Here is a 20,429-nt window from a genome sequence, read left to right as displayed (position 1 = left end):
GATGATAACTTGATCCCGATGACAACCTCTATGCAGAGCAATTAGAAAAGAGACAGAAAGAACCAGAAACAAACTATGTGTCACCCAAAGTCTTAAACATGACATGGCTCATTTGACAGCATCATCAAATACAAAAGATTAAGGAATAAAGCAGAGTTTATTGGGCTGGGTACCATTTGCAGGGAACACTGTGGTGTTTCAAGCGTATAAATAGTCTTTCAACAGGCAGCAGCACTTATGTTAATTCTTTGGCAGGTTACTTTAGACCACCTGTTGAAAGAGCACCCTCAAATAATATGGGTTTTCCAATTACTGCCACCAATAATTTACCAGCTGGAGCTCCAAATTCAGGTATGAAATGTTCTAATTGCTTCCTTCTTTTGCCAGTTAAATGATCAAGCACCAATTAAACCATAGAATGACTTCATGTTTGTTCCTTCAGGTCATGGTGATTCACAAATGTTATTGTAAGCAGCAATAATTTTTTATTTTGCTGGTAAGCTAGTTTTTAATAGAACCTGAAGTTGAAAATTTGTGCCCCTTCGGTTGCTAGAATAGAGAGTATTTGTTATTGTATTTGCCTGCTCTCATGTAAATCTTTGTGCTTACATTTACAGTTTTTTTGTTTCATTCTTATTATCTATAAAAATAGGCGAGGTCATTCTTCCAGGATAGAAGAAAGAGATGCTAAACTGAAAATCCTGTCCTCTCCTTCCCACTTATTGACAATTTTTGCTTTCTTTGTTCCATTGGTTGATGTTTCTCTTTGTAGTTGGCTGTAAGACAAGACAAGGTGCATTGAAGGGTGATTCAATTTGTGGACAAAATACAACTACCTTAAAACTGGTGAGCAATGATCAGAATATGCCTTAGATGGTTATAGGAGACTTCAATCAAGTAATCTCTCCAGAAAAAAAAAACAGGGAAGAAAGAACGTGAATTTAACTTAGTGTAATCAATTGCTTAATTGCATGAGCCTATTGCAACTTATATGATTTAGAAGCATGTGGGTTCAAGTTCACATGGTGGAATAAAAGAGAAGGTTTTGATTATACCTGGGTCCGTTTAGACAAAACCCTTGTCAATGATAGATGGCATGTTATGTTTCCCAGTACTGCTGCTATTAATCTGCTTTGGATACATTCTGACCACCATCCTGTTCTAGTACGGTGAACTTCCCCATCGATGCTGCCTAATTCGAAAAAATTCATATTTGAGGATGTCTCACTTGAGCTTTGGAGAGTTTTTGGAGTCGCATTGGACATTCGGAAATAATGATACAAGTACCTCACTGGAACGTTTGGCTTCTAACTCAAAAATCTAGAGCAAAACCTCGTCATTAGTCCAGTTCTGACCTTCACCACTTGTTATCCCAAAATTTGTAATACAAGCGTTGTCATTAGTCCCAAAATTTATTTATTTTTATGTATATAAATATATAGTTCATGTCAATATTCAACTTCCAAATGCTGTAATAAAAATTTAATTTATATAATAAATTTTTATGTAAACATTAATATAATTGATACAATAATATAAAACACCTATAGAAAATTAAACATAATGCAAGACATAATACAAAACTATATCAAAATTTCTTTATTTACAAAATATGCGACTATGATCTCACTTATTTATCTAAAAACTGTTCAAAAATGTGAAAGAGTTTTTTTATTAATTAATTTATTTTATTTGAACGAATCACTTGCGAAAATTACAAAGCACTTAATTGAGTAATTAATTAACCTAAGTGGCTTTACGTCCTAACTCCTAACATCTAAGTGATAAATTAATCTATTTATACAACTTAATAACTTAATCTAATTATCCTAATTAATAAATCGATTACGGTAATTTTCATCACCCAAAAATTAAAATAAGTCCCTTAAAACTTAAAATTTGTAATATAAATATAAATATAGAATAAACCCTCCCTCTTTAAAACTTAAAAATTAAAATAAGTCCAAATGTCCTATAAAGCTATAAGCCTTGTCTAATTATCTAATTATCTAATTTCCATCACCACAAAATTTATTAGGTGAATACTAAAAGATAATTAAAAATTGAACTCTCATTCCGTCTTATAGAAAAAATATATAAATATTTTAATCATATTCATACCAAAACCGTAAAGTCGATTAAATGGCCAAGTCAATTAAGTGCAAAATTTGATTTGTTTGGTTAACTTTCTACACAAAGACGATTATGTCAGTTAACGAAATTTAGGAAAAATTCATGCATAACAGTAACACCTAGAGTGAGAAACCTAAGAGACAGAGGAAGAGCAAGTAAGAAATCAGCTAGGCAATCCAAGTGAACAAAAAAAAAAAAAAACCAGTAACACCAACCTCTTCAAAACAAAAAGAGCAAATCAATCCCTTTCGATATTGTACTTTCCATTTGTCATTTTCATTAGGAAGAGATCATCATCTCCCTTGGGAGTTAGGGTTTAGTCAAATTAACCTTTTACTTAACATGTAATTGCTATAGATGTTTTAGTAGTATATATCTGCGGATTATGTGTTGTTTGGTGTGACTTTTTTTTTCAACTTATTTATTTTTTAAAAACAAAAATTAGATTAAATAAGATTTTTGAAAAACTCTTAAAAAAATAACTTTTTTAAAAAAATCAAATTTTTAATTAAAGAGTTTAAAAAAAATTACAAAGAGGAGTTTTTTCTTTTTCTTTTTTAAAAACAAACCAGTTTTTTCAGAAAATACTATTCTCTCCCAATCAATCTCCCTCTCCTCTCTCCCTCTCCCTTTGCAAATCACCATTTTTCAATGCAAAATCGCGATCTCTCTCTCCTTTACCTCTCTCTACAAAAAAAAAAAAAAACAGAAGATCTAATAACAGAATAGCAAAATCTAAGATTTTTTTGTTCTTATATAAAGATCAAGAGAAAAAAATCTAAAATTAAAAGTTGCATTACTATTTAAAGGTTTTCGTTCTTCTTCATAAAAAAATCTAATATTACTATATAACTTTGAGAGTTTTTCTATTTCTTTATGGATTTATTTGATTTTAACATCTGAAATTATATATAAACTCAAAAAAGATTTGTTCTGTTTTGGTTTTTTAAGTGATTGCTGATGACATGAATACTTTTGTGGTAATTTTAACTAAAATTAAAACTTAGATAATTTATTTTACTAAAAAACTTACTAACCAATTATAGTTTAATCTTTTTTTTTATATATAAGGGAAAAGATAAAAAATATTACATCATCCTAGGCCATGATATGCTTAGATTATCTGCAAATAAATAAGAAATAATACTATGTGGCAGATATTCGAAAATATGTAAACCCAATTCTAGATTTTCTGTATGTGTTGCCATCAAATCGGCACACTGATTGGCTTCACGATGTACGTGAAAAATTGTAACATCCGAACTCTGTTGAAGAAGCTTTTTAATCCCTCTCAGTAACTGAGCATTCGGATCTAACATAAAAGATTGAGAATAAATTTTTTATAGAGCTAACATAGAATCAGTTTCCACACAAATTTTCGTGAGACCTCTATTCCAACACAATATCAAGCCTTGATAAATGCCCCATAGCTCAGCTGTTAAAGAAAAAGCAATACCAATTTTTTGACAAAATCCTGCTATCCAAAGTTATTATTTTTTTTTATAAAAACTATACAATTACTTTTAATCTAAAAAAAAATTAAGCTAAAGAGGCTTTATATATGGTGCAATTTAATTAGACAGATCGACTAACAACTCAAATTTTTCAAGAAACATAACTTTCGGACCAAGGGCCCAATGCAGTGTGGAAGCCATCACCTATCTCCTTGTGGAGTCATCCTGGATCATTCTCCTAAACATTGCAGGGTGAATGTTGGATAGTATTTACAATGAAAGTCTGTCAAAGAAGAAACATTGCAGGCTAAACTTGCGCCACGCTTGTTACATGGTGGCTTCGGAAACAGACACGTGGAGGAAATAGTAACACCTCATATGTGAGATTTTTCCTTTGTTTTTCTTTCTTTTTTTTTTTTTTTAATTATGTTCTTCTTGGACTCAAATCTCTGGACTTGTCACATGGATCAAGCTGGCTAAACCAGCTTTGCTTAAGCAAGGAATAGTTGGTTACTTTGATAATTGATTAAGGTTTTGTGCTGATTCAAAACTCTACAATGACAGGTTGTTTGCTTTCCCTATCTTTTGTCTTAGACTTCAAAGAGAAAAAGAGGGAAGGGAAAGAGAGAGGAGGCGGCAAGGAACAGAAGGGTGGATGGGGAGTAGAAGAATCAGTCATTTACCTGGAGAAGTAACTCTTTTTCCAGGAAGATAGACCAGGCCAACTTCCAAGGCTAATATCTTTGTCATTACCATAGAGATAGAGAACAACTAGAAATGCATTTACATTAAACCAGTGCTGATCAGTGATGGACTCCAATGCCATGATGATGGTTTGATAAGGAACAAGCAATAGACCAAATTCCAGACTGAGTATCATAGAAATAGGCAACAACCATGTGACAATTTCAAAGGTGAATGGTTGACAGACAAAGCCGCATGCACCACAAAACAAACATTAGACAATTGAAGCTTCAACTGTTGGAAATAAAAATTATTAATGCAGGCTATTAAGCTTCAGATGGAACTCAAGAAGAAGATAAAAAGGCAATTTGTTATCCCAAATATAGGAACTTTCATATCATCATCTAGGAACCCAGACACTCACAAGTTCCATACAAGACAAAACTTGATCACCATTTATTATCCCAAAATTTCTAATGCAATCCTCGTCGTTATAGTCCACTTCTGACCTTCACCATACCAGTAATATCTCCACATATTTAGTTTTCAATCAAAAAATAGATGGTCCTGTTAAATTTCTGAGCAACATGGTTTAGATGACAAACCTCATGACAAGAAGTCAAGAACTAAAATGCAGCAAGCAGCTATGTACAATAAAACAGGTCTAATCTTGTTTCATTTTAGTTGAGACCTATCAAATGATAGATACGATAGAAATTTCGCCACAAATCAAGTATGGGATATGATGAAAACAAGACAAGCACACGAAACAGAACATACAAATTGCAATCTCAGAGGTCCACGACAAACTAAACTTGACAAGAGAAAAGAAAAAAACCAAACAATACTTTGTGGTTTATTACATTTGAGTTCTTCATTGTATTCTGCTCCTCAAGATTATAAATCCAGAAATTTATTAGACCACTGAGTAAGTGTCTTGAGACACTAAATCCTCCCAATCTAGCTCTTTCGAGCATCCTTGCTTTCTTTCAATTTTGATTTCCAAATACATGTAGCTATTGTCAAACTGATCATTGACTTGTCCATGAACCAGCCTCTGTCCAAAGAATAAGAGACACGTAGATTTGCAGAAAATTTATTAGTGCTTCCACGGTTGTTCCCAATTATGTTGTGTTTGCTGTACATGTAATGAAGACTATGAAAAATTTAAAATTACCAGGTCATTCCAAGCAAGGAAATTTACTAGTTGCCATATTGGATGAATTGACATTGTAAACCATAATGTAAGCCTTTATCAATGCAGGAGGTTGTTTTTCTTTTCTTCTATAACATATGAATTCTTGGAAATTCAATTCATTTCTCAAACCCTTACATAATTATGGAGCATTAGCCTTAATATTGTATTCGGTGTATATCATAAATGTACCAATTATTTGGTATAAAGAGTATTCTTGCATTCTCCTATGTCATTTATGTTAACCAGATCATGCAAAAGTCATTAATCCTTGTTCCTAAACTTTTTTCCCAAGAAGTTTGAGACTATGTTTGATTGTCCCATGGCTACTCAATCTTCAAAGATTTAGTATTTGACAGAAAAGAACAGAATCAAAAATAATTTTCTAAAAGTACTATAACCTTGTTTACAGCATTTAAGGACTTCTCTCAAGATCTCTTATCCTTTAATAACTCTTTTTCCTAGTTAGAATATTGAGCATCATGCAAGAATCTATTCCTGGGTTCTTGTCCTTCAAAATTCTATTTCTAGACCACATCATTTCGTTGAAAATATTACATTATAATTTGTTCAATAGAAATTTTGAAGATTTCAGTCTTCATATTGATTATGAATAGTGTTAGAGATAATTTCAACTTTTAAATTAGTAAAAAAAAAAAAATAGAAGCACTATTTGTATTTGTAAAAAGATTAAAATGATTGATGAATAAATAAAAAAATACTACTAGGACAGGAATTTTAGAGACCCTATTATATCAAACAGTTAGCATTCTATCTCATCTTTGAAGACAATGATAATATAAGGGGGAAAAATATAGAAAAATTTACTTCTGAAATATCACACACCTTTCCTTGCAGTCTTTACCAGAAGTAAAAGTTAAGATTTCGAATGACTTCATCCTCCAAGTCTACCTTTTTCCACCGCTCTACACGTTTGAAAGAGGGTTAAAAAGCATTTCGAGTCGCTTCATCCTTCCATTGGAGCTTTTCCCACCACTCTTGATATCCTTCGCTGCTGATTTGATTTCTCTTTGCACTATCAAAGTTAAGCGGAAGCTTCTTCAGTTTTGAGCAGTTGAATACTTTGATTTTTCTCAAACATTGGAAGGGTAGAGCATCCCAGAATATGCTCTTCAATTTTGGTAGATCTTGTAAATCAAGCTTTTCGAGCTTAGCAAATGGGCTTGGGTTCGGAATTCCAACCACATTCTTGACTTGATCACTTATTATTTCTTCCATTCTTGAGCAAAACACGACATAAAGGTCCGTTAAATTTGGAGCAAGAATAAGCCACGTGATGTCTCTCAAGTTGTTGCAACTGCAGAGGGAAACTCTGCTCAGTGTGTGAAAGCAAGGAGCCTTCTCTATCTTCCTTATTACAATCTCTTCCATGCTTTCGCAAAATCTAATTATTAGGCTCTCTAAATGCTCCATATGTGTTAAAGATAAAATATCCAACACCTTTGTCTCCCTCAAATCCCGGAGGATTAGTCGTTTGGTGCATCTTCGCAAGTTGTGGGATCTCAAAAGGCTTGCTAGAGCGAAAACACTTCTTATTTCTATATTCAGCTCATTTAAATGTTGCAAGCATTTCAATTCCTCCATTAGACCTCCATGATCACCATTCAGGACATTATCTTCATCCATTTGATCTTCATAAAAATCAAATAATGCAGACATTCTGAATATTTGCAGCTTTGAAAATCCACATATCAATTGTCGTGGGATTTTTTGGAGCTCTAATGTCTCGTACAAATTCAAAACTTTCAGTTTTGACAATCTATTCATCTCAATTGGCAACTCTCTTATTCTTGTATATGATAGATTGAGGCACTCTAGTGAGACCAGGTTTGAAATTCCCTTTGGCAACTCACGGAGATAAAAGTTGAAAAACAAGTTTAGAACTCTCAGATTGAGCATAAATTGGAAGAAACCATCACTGATAACCTCTAAATTGTTATTTTCAAGAAATAAAGTTTGAAGATTAGGACATCTAGGTGTTCCTCTTAGATCTTTAATTCCACTCTTTGCCAATGACATTCTTACACCTTCCCAATTTTCAACATGATGTGCCATATTTAATTGTATCCCTGCTCGTACCAAAAATTTCTTTTCAGGTGCTTCACACTCACGTGCTATCCACTAAGTCATGTCATGGACCACATCATGCATCTTTACATATATTGCATCTTCACATCTTTCTAGTAAACAAGCATTACAAAGAAAATTAATAATGTTATACCCCTGCATTCGAGCTCTACTTATATTGTCAAATTCATCCAAAAATCCATCGCAAAACCAATAATCTGTTAGCCAAATTATGCTAAATTCATAATCTTCAGGATATAAACTACAATACAAAAGGCAAGACCTCATAGTGTCATTAGGCAAGTTATCATAACTAAATTTTAAAAGAGAAGACACTTGTTCATCCATTCTTGCTATTTTATGAGGAAGCTCTTTCAATACCACAATCGCATACGTCCAATCTTGGGGCATCCTCTTGCAAGCCATGGCTCGACCAATTGTAATCAGTGCAAGTGGTAGTCCTCCACACTTCGCAACTACTTGTTTAGCTAACCCTCAAATATCTAGATGGCTGTCAAGGGTTTCTTCTCCAACCTTCTCTTCAAACAATTTCCAAGCTTCAGCTTTGCTTAAACACTCTATTTTGATTTTTTCACGAGCTCCCATTTCTCCGCATTCTTGTAAGGAGCGAGTTGTAAAAATTAATTTACAACCATTATCTTGATTTGGTACAGGTATTCCAACTTTGATCAAATCCACCCGCTCCCACACATCATCCAACAACAGAACAAACTTTTTTTTACTCAAAACTCTGAAAATATCTATAGCTCTCTCATCACAACTTTTATTCTTCCACAACTCATTTGAAAGGCCAACCTTTTCACCAATTTTTTCTTGAACCCTTTCGATAGTGTGATCTTTAGACACCACCACCCAGATTACAACATCATAACCCATCAGGTTATTGCTTAACTTGTTGTTAATTAGGGTCAAGTGTGTTGTTTTACCAACTCCTCCCAAGCCATGTAACCCAATAATGCCCACATTGTTTTCTTCAAGTAAGCGCCAGACTTTAACCAATGTTGGTTCCAACCCCACCGTGGGCTCAATAGGTCTTACATCCAAATGGGGTGCAAGTTCATTCTCAACTACCCTTTCAAACTCTCCTTGATTCGATAGATCAACTATTTCTGCAAGTTTTCTAGTCACTTGTTTACCGAAGTTGTAGCTAGACTTACAATTCTTCGAAAAGCAGCCACCAAAACATAATTTCTAAATTTGTTGAGTGCCACCTTTGATCAATACCTCAGCTTCTGCTCCCACAGTCTGCACCCTCGAAAGCCAGAGTTGAACTTTGTTGAGCGGCTCCATACGTTGTTGTTCGGCAAGATCTACCCTCCGCTTCACGTCATCCCTTCGCGCATTCAGTTTCGCCAATTCCACACCGAGAGCTTTGAGATTATCTTCAAGCTTACGTGTGTAACTTGCATGTCCAACAATGCAATCCCAGCAACGAGGGATTGTATCCGCCGTTGAGATTGAGATTGAGCACAAATTTCCCATGATTTAGTGATCAAATATTTGATTGATGAACCAAGAAGAATGAAATGAAATGAATTGTGGGTTTGAGGAGTCTGGTTGTTTTGATGAATTTGTGGTGTTCATAGGGAGATGCAACGCATTCGCGATAATGTATTGACTTAAGACTTTTGTCGGCCATTAGAATTAGGATTATTTAGTAGCTGCACCGGTGATTGGTTGGCACTAAGATAATATAGGTTGAATTATTAATGAGCACATTGCTCTCAATGTAGTTGAAGAAAAGGACAAGCTTTTAATAAGAATCTGAATAATAATACTACTAATTTGACTACCATATATAAATAGGTAATTCTCTTTTAATTCAAAAAAAGAAAAAGAAATTGATGCTCTTTTAACTGCTATGATGAAAAATCTTGAAAGAAGGACACCTTATAGCATGCACAATATTATTATGTGTTTGGCTTTTCTTTTTCCTTGTCATATATTTTTGATAATCATATTAGGCAAAACAAAATGTTCACTTCCCCTTTGAACTTCTCAAGAGTTTTTACATTTTCCTTTTGTTGGCGAGTTTGACATTACATGTCCAAACCAAACAAATTGACCTGAAAGTGATGAGCCGGTATGAAAAGAAAAAAAGAAATATTGATAGGTGAAATTGATAAGAATTAGTTTAACCATTTTGTATATTTGTTATATCAATTAATATAGTTAATTATTCAATAAAAATTGTAACAAACTCTAAATAGTTTTAGTTTATCACCCTTTTGGAACTGACTCATTAGTCAGTTCCAGTTATTTAGCTATGACAATTGCAATTTACACAGATTGACTAACAAGTTGAATTTTTCAAGAAACAGAACTTTTCAGACCAAGGGCACAATGCAGTGTGGAAGCCATCACCTATCTCCTTGTGGAATCATCCTGGATCAGCCTCCTAAACATTGCAGGGTAAATCTTGGATAGTATTTACAATGAGAGTCTGTCAAAGAAGAAACATCCGATGAAATTGAAACTATACTGAGAAGGAAGATCCAACACATGGTAGACAGTGTGCGGGAAATGGAGAACACAGAGCAGCAGGGCCGTGTTTAGTTCCAGCATAGCTTTTCATGTTTTGTTGAAATATATAGGATCAAAACCTGGTATAGAGTTTGCTGATGGGTAAAGGCCAGTGTTTGTATGATTTGGTATGCTTAGAAAAATCACATCTGGATAATGTTCTACGTCTCTGTTAGAATATAGAAAGTTGTGTTGTGTGGGAATCCTTGGGTCTATGCCATTCATTGGAATGCCTTGTATGATTAAGCTTTCAAAATTGAGCCACATGGTTAGTATAGGATAAACTAGGTCCGTCAAATGTAAAGTCCTTTGGGGCAAGCCTTGTGCAGTTGTGTGAAGAGTGCAAAGGTATTTGGCATCGGGACGTCATTGGGAGGTTTTATTGTTACCTTAAATTTTTTCTACTTTTTGGTAATTTTGGGTAATGGTTTTCTTACAATTTGGTCAAACTTTGTCAGTCTTTGTATAGCATTCAAATGATTTTATTTGTATGCAGTTAGATTTTCTCTCAAAGGGAAAATTATTTATTCTTTGATCTACTCATCAAATTACCTTTCACATTTTGACAAAGAAACAAATTTGTGAAAATTATTTTTAACTTGACTTGATTGGAAGTTAGTAAAAATTTTACACTAGTGCATTTTGCCTTAAAGAGTTTGAAAATTTGTTTTCAACTTGTTTGTTCATTAATTTATTTATTAAATTACTTTTGGTATGTTTTAAAGTGAAAACAAATTTGACAAATTTGTTTTCAAGTTTATCTTTATTAAAAATTTAATTTGTTGAAAAGAACTTTTATAAATCTAATTCACCCCTTTTGAATATTTTTAAATTATTATTGAGTTAACATTCCTAATAATTAATTGATCAAATATTCGGTTGATGAATAAAGACGGATGAAATGAATTTAGGGTTTGAGGAGATTGCCATGTGTTGACTTAGACTTTGGCGGCCATTAGCATAGGATTGTTTATTAGCTGCGCCGGTGATTGGTTGGTACTAAAATAATTTAGATTAAATTATTAATCGACACGTTGCTTTCAATCAAGAGGATGAATAATGACACACTATTTTTTTTGGAATTTTCTTATGTGTATAATATTTACAATTAATATTTAATTCTAAAAAATAACTAATAAAAGTTAAAATTTAAATTCTCTCCTTAAATTTCTTTATATTTGACAAAATATTTTAAAAAATAGAAAAAAACTTACATTTACATTGAGAAAAAAATAAAAATATGATCGCAGATAGACTCATCCTATAAAAAGCAGTTTTAATTTTGTACAATTGATTAAAATTACATAATTCCTAAGATTGAATATAAAATTGATTATAATTTTATGAATATAAGTCAAATGGGAACAAAATCAGGATAATCATTTGAGTTGGTACCAAATTAATGACTGAGAATTTAATCAGGTTTGACTTGGTCATTTGTGCGTGCATGTGTGTCTATATATATTGAAAAGTAGATCATTTGTGTTTATGATTCAACACAAGGACTAGATCAGTCTAATGACTAAGTCTTTGGTTCATCTAGTCCAATTTTAATAATTATATGCTTATTAATATTAATTTGAATATATAAGTTTTTGAATATTATTTACAATAACCAATTATATACATTTTTTTTTATTTTTGTATGCCTACTTATACGGTGTATATATATATATATGCCTATTTGACTGAAAAATGAAATTATTTCATAAAAATATTTTTACTCCATTATTAATAAAAAAAATTCATATAATTTTTTTAAAAAATTAATACATATAATAATTATTTAAACGATTATGTATATTATAGTTGTAACATATATAGCATAGAATAATTGTAGGTTTCAAAATCTTTCACAATTTACATATATTAGTAATTAAAAAAATGGAAAACTATTACAGTTCAAATCTTAGATTCTACCAACCCCATCCCACCCTTACCATTTCAGTTTTTTAATTTATGATTTATGAAATTTTTCATTTTAGATATAATAATTTAGTTAACTGTTTAAAAGCATGATCTATTGAAATGTTCTTAAATGAATTATATGATATATTGAAAATAATACTTGATCTGGTAAGGTATATATGGCTATACTTTCTTAGCAGTGATTTGTTCATTCTCTTATTTACAATTTTACAAATAATTAGAGATGAGAGCTTTAAAATTATGAGAACTAAGAGAACAATTTGAACAATCCAATTGAATGTCAAGACATGTAATTGATATATACATAGATAAAATGTAAATATGAAATTGTAATTATAATTAGCATGACTTCATTTGAAAACTTTTATAAGAATGAAAAATAACAAAGTTTCGTATTACTTTGGAGATTGGTCTGAAGAAAATATCTCGATTTGGAACACGACACAGCTATTGTCAGGATCTTTTTGGGAGATGAACCTACTCGCGCCACGCTTGTTACATGGTGGTTTCAGAAACAGACACGTGGAGTAACAGTAACACTCATATGCCAGATTTTTCCTTTGTTTTTCTTTTTTTTTTAATTATGTTCTTATTGGACTCAAATCTCTGGGTTGTCACATGGATCAAGCTGGCTCAACCAGCTTTGCTTAGGCAAGGAATAGTACTCAACAAGGACAGGTTGTTTGTTTTCCCATCTTTGTCTTAAACTTCAAAGAGAAAAAGAGGGAAGGGAAAGAGAAAGGAGGCGGCAAGGAACAGAGAGGTGGATGGGAAGTAGAAGAATCAGTAATTTAAATGGAGAAGAAACTTTTTCCAGGAAGATAGACCAGGCCAACTTCCAAGGCTAATATCTTTGTCATTACCATGGAGATAGAGAACAACTAGAAATGCACTTACATTAAACCAGTGCTGATCAGTGATGGACTCCAATGCCATCGAGATGGTTTGATAAGGAACAAGCAAGAGACCAAATTCAAGACTGAGTATCATAGAAATAGGCAAGGCCCATGTGACAATTTCAAAGGTGAATGGTTGACAGACAAAGCCGCATGCACCACAAAACAAACATTAGACAATTGTAGCTTCAACTGTTGGAAATAAAAATTATTAATGCAGGCTATTAAGCTTCAGATGGAACTCAAGAAGAAGATAAAAAGGCAATTTGTTATCCCAAATATAAGAAGTTTCATGTCATCACCTAGGAACCCAGACAGTCACAAGTTCCATACAAGACAAAACATAATCACAATTTGTTATCCCAAAATTTCTAATGCAAGCCTCGTCATTATAGTCCACTTCTGACCTTCACCATACCGGTAATATCTCCGCATATTTAGTTTTCAAAGAAAAAATAGATGGTCCTGTTAAATTTTTAAGCAACATGGTTTAGATGAGAAACCTCACGACAAGAAGTCAAGAACCAAAATGCAGCAAGCAGCAATGTACAATAAAACAGGTCTAATCTTGTTTCATTTTAGTTGAGAACTATCAAATGACAGATACAAATAGAAATTTTGCCACAAATCAAGTACGGGATATGATGAAAACAAGACAACCACACAAAACAGAACATACAAATTACAATCTCAGAGGTCCAAGACAAACTAAACTTGACAAGAGAAGAAAAATAGCAACAATACTTTGTGGTATATTACACCTGAGTTCTTCATTGTTTTATGCTCCTTAAGATCATAACTCCAGAAATTTATTAGACCATTGAGTCAGTGTCCTGGACACTAAATCCTCCCATGTAGCTATTGTCAAACTAATTAACTTGTCCATGCACCAGTCTCTGCCCAAAGAATAAGAAAACCTGCAGATGTGCAGAAAATTATGAACAGTGTGGAGATAGTTTAAACTTTTAAAATTAACCATAAAGAAAAAATAAAGTAGAAGCACTAGGATTGGGTTTTAGAGACCTTATTATATCAAACGGTTAGCAAGCTATCAAACCGTTGAAGACGATGATAATATAAAAGACAAAAATAAGAGAAAAATGACTTCTGAAATGTCACACACCTTTCTTTTGCAGTCTTTACCAAAAGAAACAATTAAGATATCGACCATATTCCTTCTGGAACTCTACCTCTTTCCACCACTCTGCACATTTGAAAGAGGGCAAAAAGCATTTTCGAGTGGCTTCATCCTTCCATTGAATCTTTTCCCACCACTCTTGATATCCTTCAATGCTCATTTGATTCCTACTGTCCAAGTTGAGTGGAAGGTTCTCTAGTTTTGAGCAATTGAATACTTTGATTTTTCTTAAACATGGGAAGGACAAGGCATCCCTGTATATGCTCTTCAATTCCTGTAGATCTCGTAAATCAAGCTCTTCTAGATTCGCAAATGGACTTGGGTTCGGAATTCCAACCACATCTGTGACTTTATCACTTATTATTTCTTCCATTCTTGAGCAAAACACTACATAAAGGTGCGTTAATTTTGGAGCAAGAATAAGCCACGTGATGTCTCTCAAGTTGTTGCAACTGCAAGAGGGAAACTCTTTTCAGTGTGTGAAAGTAAGGAGCCTTCTCTATCTTCCTTATTACAATCTCTTCCATGCTTTCGCAAAATCTAATTATTAGGCTCTCTAAATGCTCCATATGTGTCAAAGATAAAATATCCAACACCTTTCTCTTGCTCAAATCTCGGAGGAATAGTCGTTCAGTGCATCTTCGTAAGTTGTGGCAGCTCAAAAGGCTTTCTAGAGCGACAACGCTTCTTATTTCTATATTCAGCTCATTTAAATGTTGCAAGCATTTCAATTCCTCTATCAGACCTTCATGATCACCATTTAGGACATTATCTTCATCCACTAGATCTTCAGAAATATCAAATAATACAGACATTCCGAATACTTGCAACGCTGAAAATTTACATATCAATTGTCGTGGGATTTTTTGGAGCTGCAATGTCTCATGCAAATTCAGAACTTTCAGTTTTGACAACCTATTCAACTCAATTGGCAACTCCATTATTCCTGTATGTGATAGATTGAGGCACTCCAGTGAAACCAGGTTTGAAATTCCCTTTGGCAACTCACAGAGAGAAAAGTTTGCATACAAGCTTAGAACTCTCAGATTGCGCATAAATTGGAACAAACCATCACTAATCATCATCAAATTGTTTTGATTAAGAAACAAGGTTTGAAGATTAAGGCATCTAGGTGTTCCTCTTAGATATTCAATTCCACTGCACGACAATGACATTCTTACACCTTTCCAATTTTCAATATCATATGTCGTATTTAATTTTACCCTTCCTCGTACCAAAAATTTCTTCTCAGGTGCTTCACACTCACGTGCTATCCACAAAGCCATGTCACGGATCTCATCATGCATCTTTACAAATATTGCATCTTCACATCTTTCTAATAAACAAGCATTACAAAGAAAATTGATAATGCTATACCCTTGCATTCGAGCTCTACTTATGTTGTCAAATTCATCCAAAAATCCCTCACAAAACCAATAATCTATTAGCCAAATTACACCAATTTTATAATCTTCAGGATACAAACTACAATACAAAAGGCAAGATCTCATCAAGTCATTAGGCAAGCTATCATAAGTAAATTTTAAAAGAGAATACACCTGTTGATCCATTTTTGCTAATTTATGCGGAGATTCTTTCAACACCTCAATTGCATATTTCCAATCGTGGGGTATCGTTTTGCAAGCCATGGCTCGACCAATTGTAATCAGTGCAAGAGGCAGTCCTCCACACTTTGCAGCTACTTGTTTAGCTAACCCTCGAATATCTGGATGGCTATCAAGGGTTTTTTCTCCAACCTTCTTTTCAAACAATTTCCAAGCTTCATCTTTGCTTAAACACTCTACTTTGATTTTCTCGTGAGCTCCCATTTCTCCACATACCTCTAAAAAGCGAGTTGTGAAAATTAATTTAAAACTATTACCCTGATTCGGTGCAGGTATTCCAACTTTCGTCAAATCAACTCGCTCCCACACATCATCCAACAATAGAACAAACTTTTTTTTGCTCAATTTTCTGAAAATATCTGTAGCTTTCTTATCACAACTTTCAGTCTTCCATAACTCATTTGAAAGGCCAAGCTTTTCACCAATTTTTTCTTGAACCTTTTCGATAGTGTGATCTTTAGACACCACCACCCAAATTACAACATCATAACCGATGAGGTTGTTGCTTAACTTGTTGTTAATTTGGGTCAAGAGTGTTGTTTTACCAACTCCTCCCGAGCCATGTAACCCAATAATGCCCACGTTGTTTTCTTCAAGTAAGCGCCATACCTTATCCAATGTTGGTTCCAAACCCACCGTGGGTTCAGTAGGTCTTACATCTACTCTGGGTGCAAGTTCATTCTCAGCAACTGTTTCAAAACCTCCTCGTTTCCATAGATCATCTATTTCTGCATGATTTCTAGTCACTTGTTTACCAAAATTGTAACTAGACTTACAATTCTTGGAAAAACAGCCAGCAAAACATAACTTTTGAATTTCTTGAGGACCATTTTCAATCAACGCCTCAGCTTCCGCTGTCGCAGTCTGCACCTCTGAAAGCCAGAGTTGAACTTCGCTCCGCAGCTCCATACATTGTTGTTCAGCAAGATCTACCTTTCGCTTCACGTCATTCCTTCGTGCATTCAATTTAGCCAATTCCGCACCGAGAGCTTTGAGATTATCTTCAAGCTTACATGTGTAACTTGCTTGTCCAACAATGCAATCCCAGCAATGAACTATATCCTCTATTGTGATTGAGATTGAGCACAAATTTCCCATGATTTAGTGATCAAATATTTGATTGATGAACAAAGAAGAATGAAATGAATTGTGGGTTTGAGGAGACTGACTGCTTGTTTTGATGAATTTGTGGTGTTCATAAGGTGACGCAACACATTTGCGATGATGTATTGACTTAAGACTTTTGTCGGCCATTTTTCGACCATTAGAATTAAGACTGTTTAGTAGCTGCACCGGTGATTGGTTGGTACTAAGATAATATAGGTTGAATTATTAATGAGCACATTGCTCTCAGTGTAGTTGAAGAAAAGGACAAGCTTTTAATAAGAATCTGAATAATAATACTACTAATTTGACTGCTTTATGTAAATAGGTAATTCTTTTTTAATTCAAAAAAGAAAAAGAAATTGATGCTCTTTTAACTACTATGATGAAAAATCTTGAAAGAAAGGACACCTTATAGCATGCACAATATTATTATATGTTTGGCTTTTCTTTTTCCTTGAAATATATTTTTGATAATCATATCAGGCAAAACAAAATGTTCACTTCCCCTTTGAACTTCTCAAGAGTTTTTACATTTTCCTTTCATCAGCGAGTTTGATGTTACAGGTCTGTTTTGTTTGTAGTAAAATATTTTTTAAAAAACATTTTCAGGATTTATATTTGTTTGGAAGACGAAAATTTAATTTCAGATATAAAACATTTTACAAGTTAATAGGGTTAATCATGAAAAAAATCTTATGCTTTTCAAGGACGTAAGATATTTTTCAGAGAACAACAAAAACACTTTTATACTAGGTTTATTAGTATAAATTTGATGAATATTAACATTTAACTTAAAATATTAAAAAATAAAATAAAAATATTTAATTTTAAAAAATTAATTTAAAAAATTAATATTTATTTTTTTTAAAACAAGTTCTTTTATTGAACTGGGATCATTCGTGAAAGACAGACCCCTAACATATCATACATTAAGAGTTTTCTTGCTCTAGTGGGAGCTTGTTCAAGTACAACATAAGATTCTTCTAAAACAAAACCATAATTAGCCAAGTAATCTGCTACCATATTCCCTTCACCGTAGATATGCATAAAATGGACCTCCCACTCTTTTTGCAAAACATCTTTGATCACACGTATTAAATCAGTATTTGTGCCTGGCAGCAATTTGTCCATTGATATTATACAATACTATTAAAATTTAAAAAATATTTTTTAATGAAACCATTCAATATAATTAAATTTTTTATTTATAAATGAATAAATCTTACTAATAATTATAATAAAAAATATTTCAATGATCATCATTTGATGAATACACATTTATAATAAGTTTAAATCTTACNAAAATTAATTCCAAATGTAAAACATTTTACAAGTTAACAGGGTTAATCATGAAAAATGTCTTACGCCTTTCAAGGGCGTAAAACATTTTTCAGAGAACAACCAAAACACTTTTATACTAAGTTTATAAGTATAAGTGTGATGAATATTAATATTTAACTTAAAATATTAAAAAAATAAAAATAAAAATATTTAATTTTAAAAAATTGATTTAAAATATTAATATTTAAATTATACAATGCTATTAAAATTTAAAAAATATTTTTTAATGAAACCTATAATTAAATTTTTTATTTATAAATGGAATAAATCTTACTAATAATTATAATAAAAAATATTTCAATGATCATCATTTGATGAATACACATTTATAATAAGTTTACATCTTACTAATAATTATAATAAAAAAATATTTCAATGATAGTCATTTAATGAATACATATTTATAAGTATAGGTTTTGAATATTTTACACGATTGATAAATATTGATATTTTTAGAAAATATACACATAAGTAGGTTTTAGATGTCTTACATAATTGATAAATCTTAATATTTTTATAGTGTTAAGGTAAAAAGTGATAAGATGGAAAATTATTTTCATTATTGATTTTGTCCATTTTTATTTTCATTTCTATTCTTAATTTTGATCCCAAATAAGTGAAAATCAAATATCAATATTGTTTTGTAATCAACTCCTATTTATTATTTTAATACCTAAATAACTCCATCATGATAAAAATATTTTTCATAACATGATCCAAACAATAAAAAATGTTTTCTACAATTTATCCAAACAACAAAAAACATTAAATTTTCCTATAAAATATTTTACACAGAAAAAATTTTCCTCCAATAAGTCATTTTTCGATTACCAAACAGACTTTACATATCCAAACAAAACAAATTGACCTGAAAGTGATGAGACGGTAAGACAAAGAAAGAAAGAAATATTGATAGGTGAAATTGATAAGAATTAGTGTAACCTTTTTGTATATTTGTTATATCAATTAATATAGTTAATTATGCAATAAAAATTGTAACAAATTCTAAATAGTTTTAGTTTATCACCCTTTTGTAAATGACTCATTAGTCATAGTTAAATAACTGGAACTGACTAACCATATATATATATATATATCCTTATCTCTAAAACTTATATTTAATAAAAGAAGGATGAAATTAAGTATAAACATAGTTTTCATGCATCCCATCACTTCTTATAAGATAATGAAACTACATATAAAGTAAATATTTCAAATTTATTATTTAATCTTATTTTATTTTATTCAATCAGATATTACGTTATACATTTGCTATTTTCTTTTTTTTTTGGGGAACAGATACATTTGCTATTTTCATTTCTTTCTTTTTTGAAATTATAAAAATAACAATATCAAATTAGTTTTGAATAAAATTATTATAAACTATTTAAATAAACATATATAAGCATATTATATTTTATCATATAAAAATAAAATATACTAAAATTGAAGTTATCTTGATTAATTAATAATAATTATATATTTATATTGTTTACCGTTATGAAATTAATGGTTGATATTATTTTGGCAAGAAATTAAGTTGATCAGTATGCTTTTTATTTAAAAGTCCATACCTGATTTTCTCAATCATATAACAATTAAGTATTTTAAATATGTGATTTAGTTATATATTTATTTTAATTAACTATATTTTATGCCATATTTTTATTTAATAAAAATATTTTTATGTTATTTTATTTTTTTCCTCTACTCCTTGGCCGATTGGCTAGCAACAGCCAAATCAACACCCTTACGTAGGCCGGTGAGTAGGGCCATGCCAATGCGGCCTCTGCCAGCGCCCATCGAATTGCCCCTTCTCTCTTCTCCTCCCTTTCTGGTCTCCCCCTTTATTCCTCCTCTCCTTTCGTGGAAACTTCCTTTTTCCTTCCCCTTCCTAATTTCTTTTTCCTTTTTTTCTGAAGCAATAACACATTAAAACAGTTTTTTTCCCTTTCATACAAATTTCAAATTTGAAGATCCTTAATCTCAATCACTCACATGCCTTATCAAAACCATTTCTTTACAGGACTCCCAAGTCTTGAGAAGTTGATGCTTTAAGATTGATTTAAGGTTGATCAATCAATCGGTGAGCTAAAGACACTTTCTTTCTTAAGCCTCAAAGATCGAGAAAAGCCATAGAAAACTTCCAAAGAAAATTGGTTTGCTGGGAGTAAAATTACACGAATGTCTTACAGGTGAAATAGGGAAAGGTCTCCAAATGTCAAAATGAACAATCTCAAAACGAAAATCAGACATAGAAGTACTATTATTAAATGTAAAAGCTGGTTGTCCTAA

The 20,429-nt window shown here is 32.0% G+C and overlaps 1 protein-coding gene and 1 pseudogene across 1 annotated transcript; both read right to left on the bottom strand.

The window, feature by feature from the left end:
- Positions 659 to 9,209, bottom strand: LOC108662408 (annotated as a pseudogene).
- On the bottom strand, positions 13,472 to 16,953 carry LOC18595090 (probable disease resistance protein At1g12280). The gene is made up of 2 exons (XM_018123560.1): positions 14,047 to 16,953; positions 13,472 to 13,840 (listed from the first exon to the last, which is right to left on the bottom strand). Exon 1 carries the CDS (start codon positions 16,782 to 16,784, stop codon positions 14,415 to 14,417), a length of 2,370 nt encoding a protein of 789 aa, XP_017979049.1. The 5' UTR covers positions 16,785 to 16,953; the 3' UTR covers positions 13,472 to 13,840; positions 14,047 to 14,414.

The sequence above is a fragment of the Theobroma cacao genome, chromosome 6 (genome assembly GCF_000208745.1).
Source record: "Theobroma cacao cultivar B97-61/B2 chromosome 6, Criollo_cocoa_genome_V2, whole genome shotgun sequence".
Classification (NCBI taxonomy): domain Eukaryota; kingdom Viridiplantae; phylum Streptophyta; class Magnoliopsida; order Malvales; family Malvaceae; genus Theobroma; species Theobroma cacao.
Note: the sequence above shows the minus strand (reverse complement) of the source record. Positions and strands in the feature narration are given on the sequence as shown.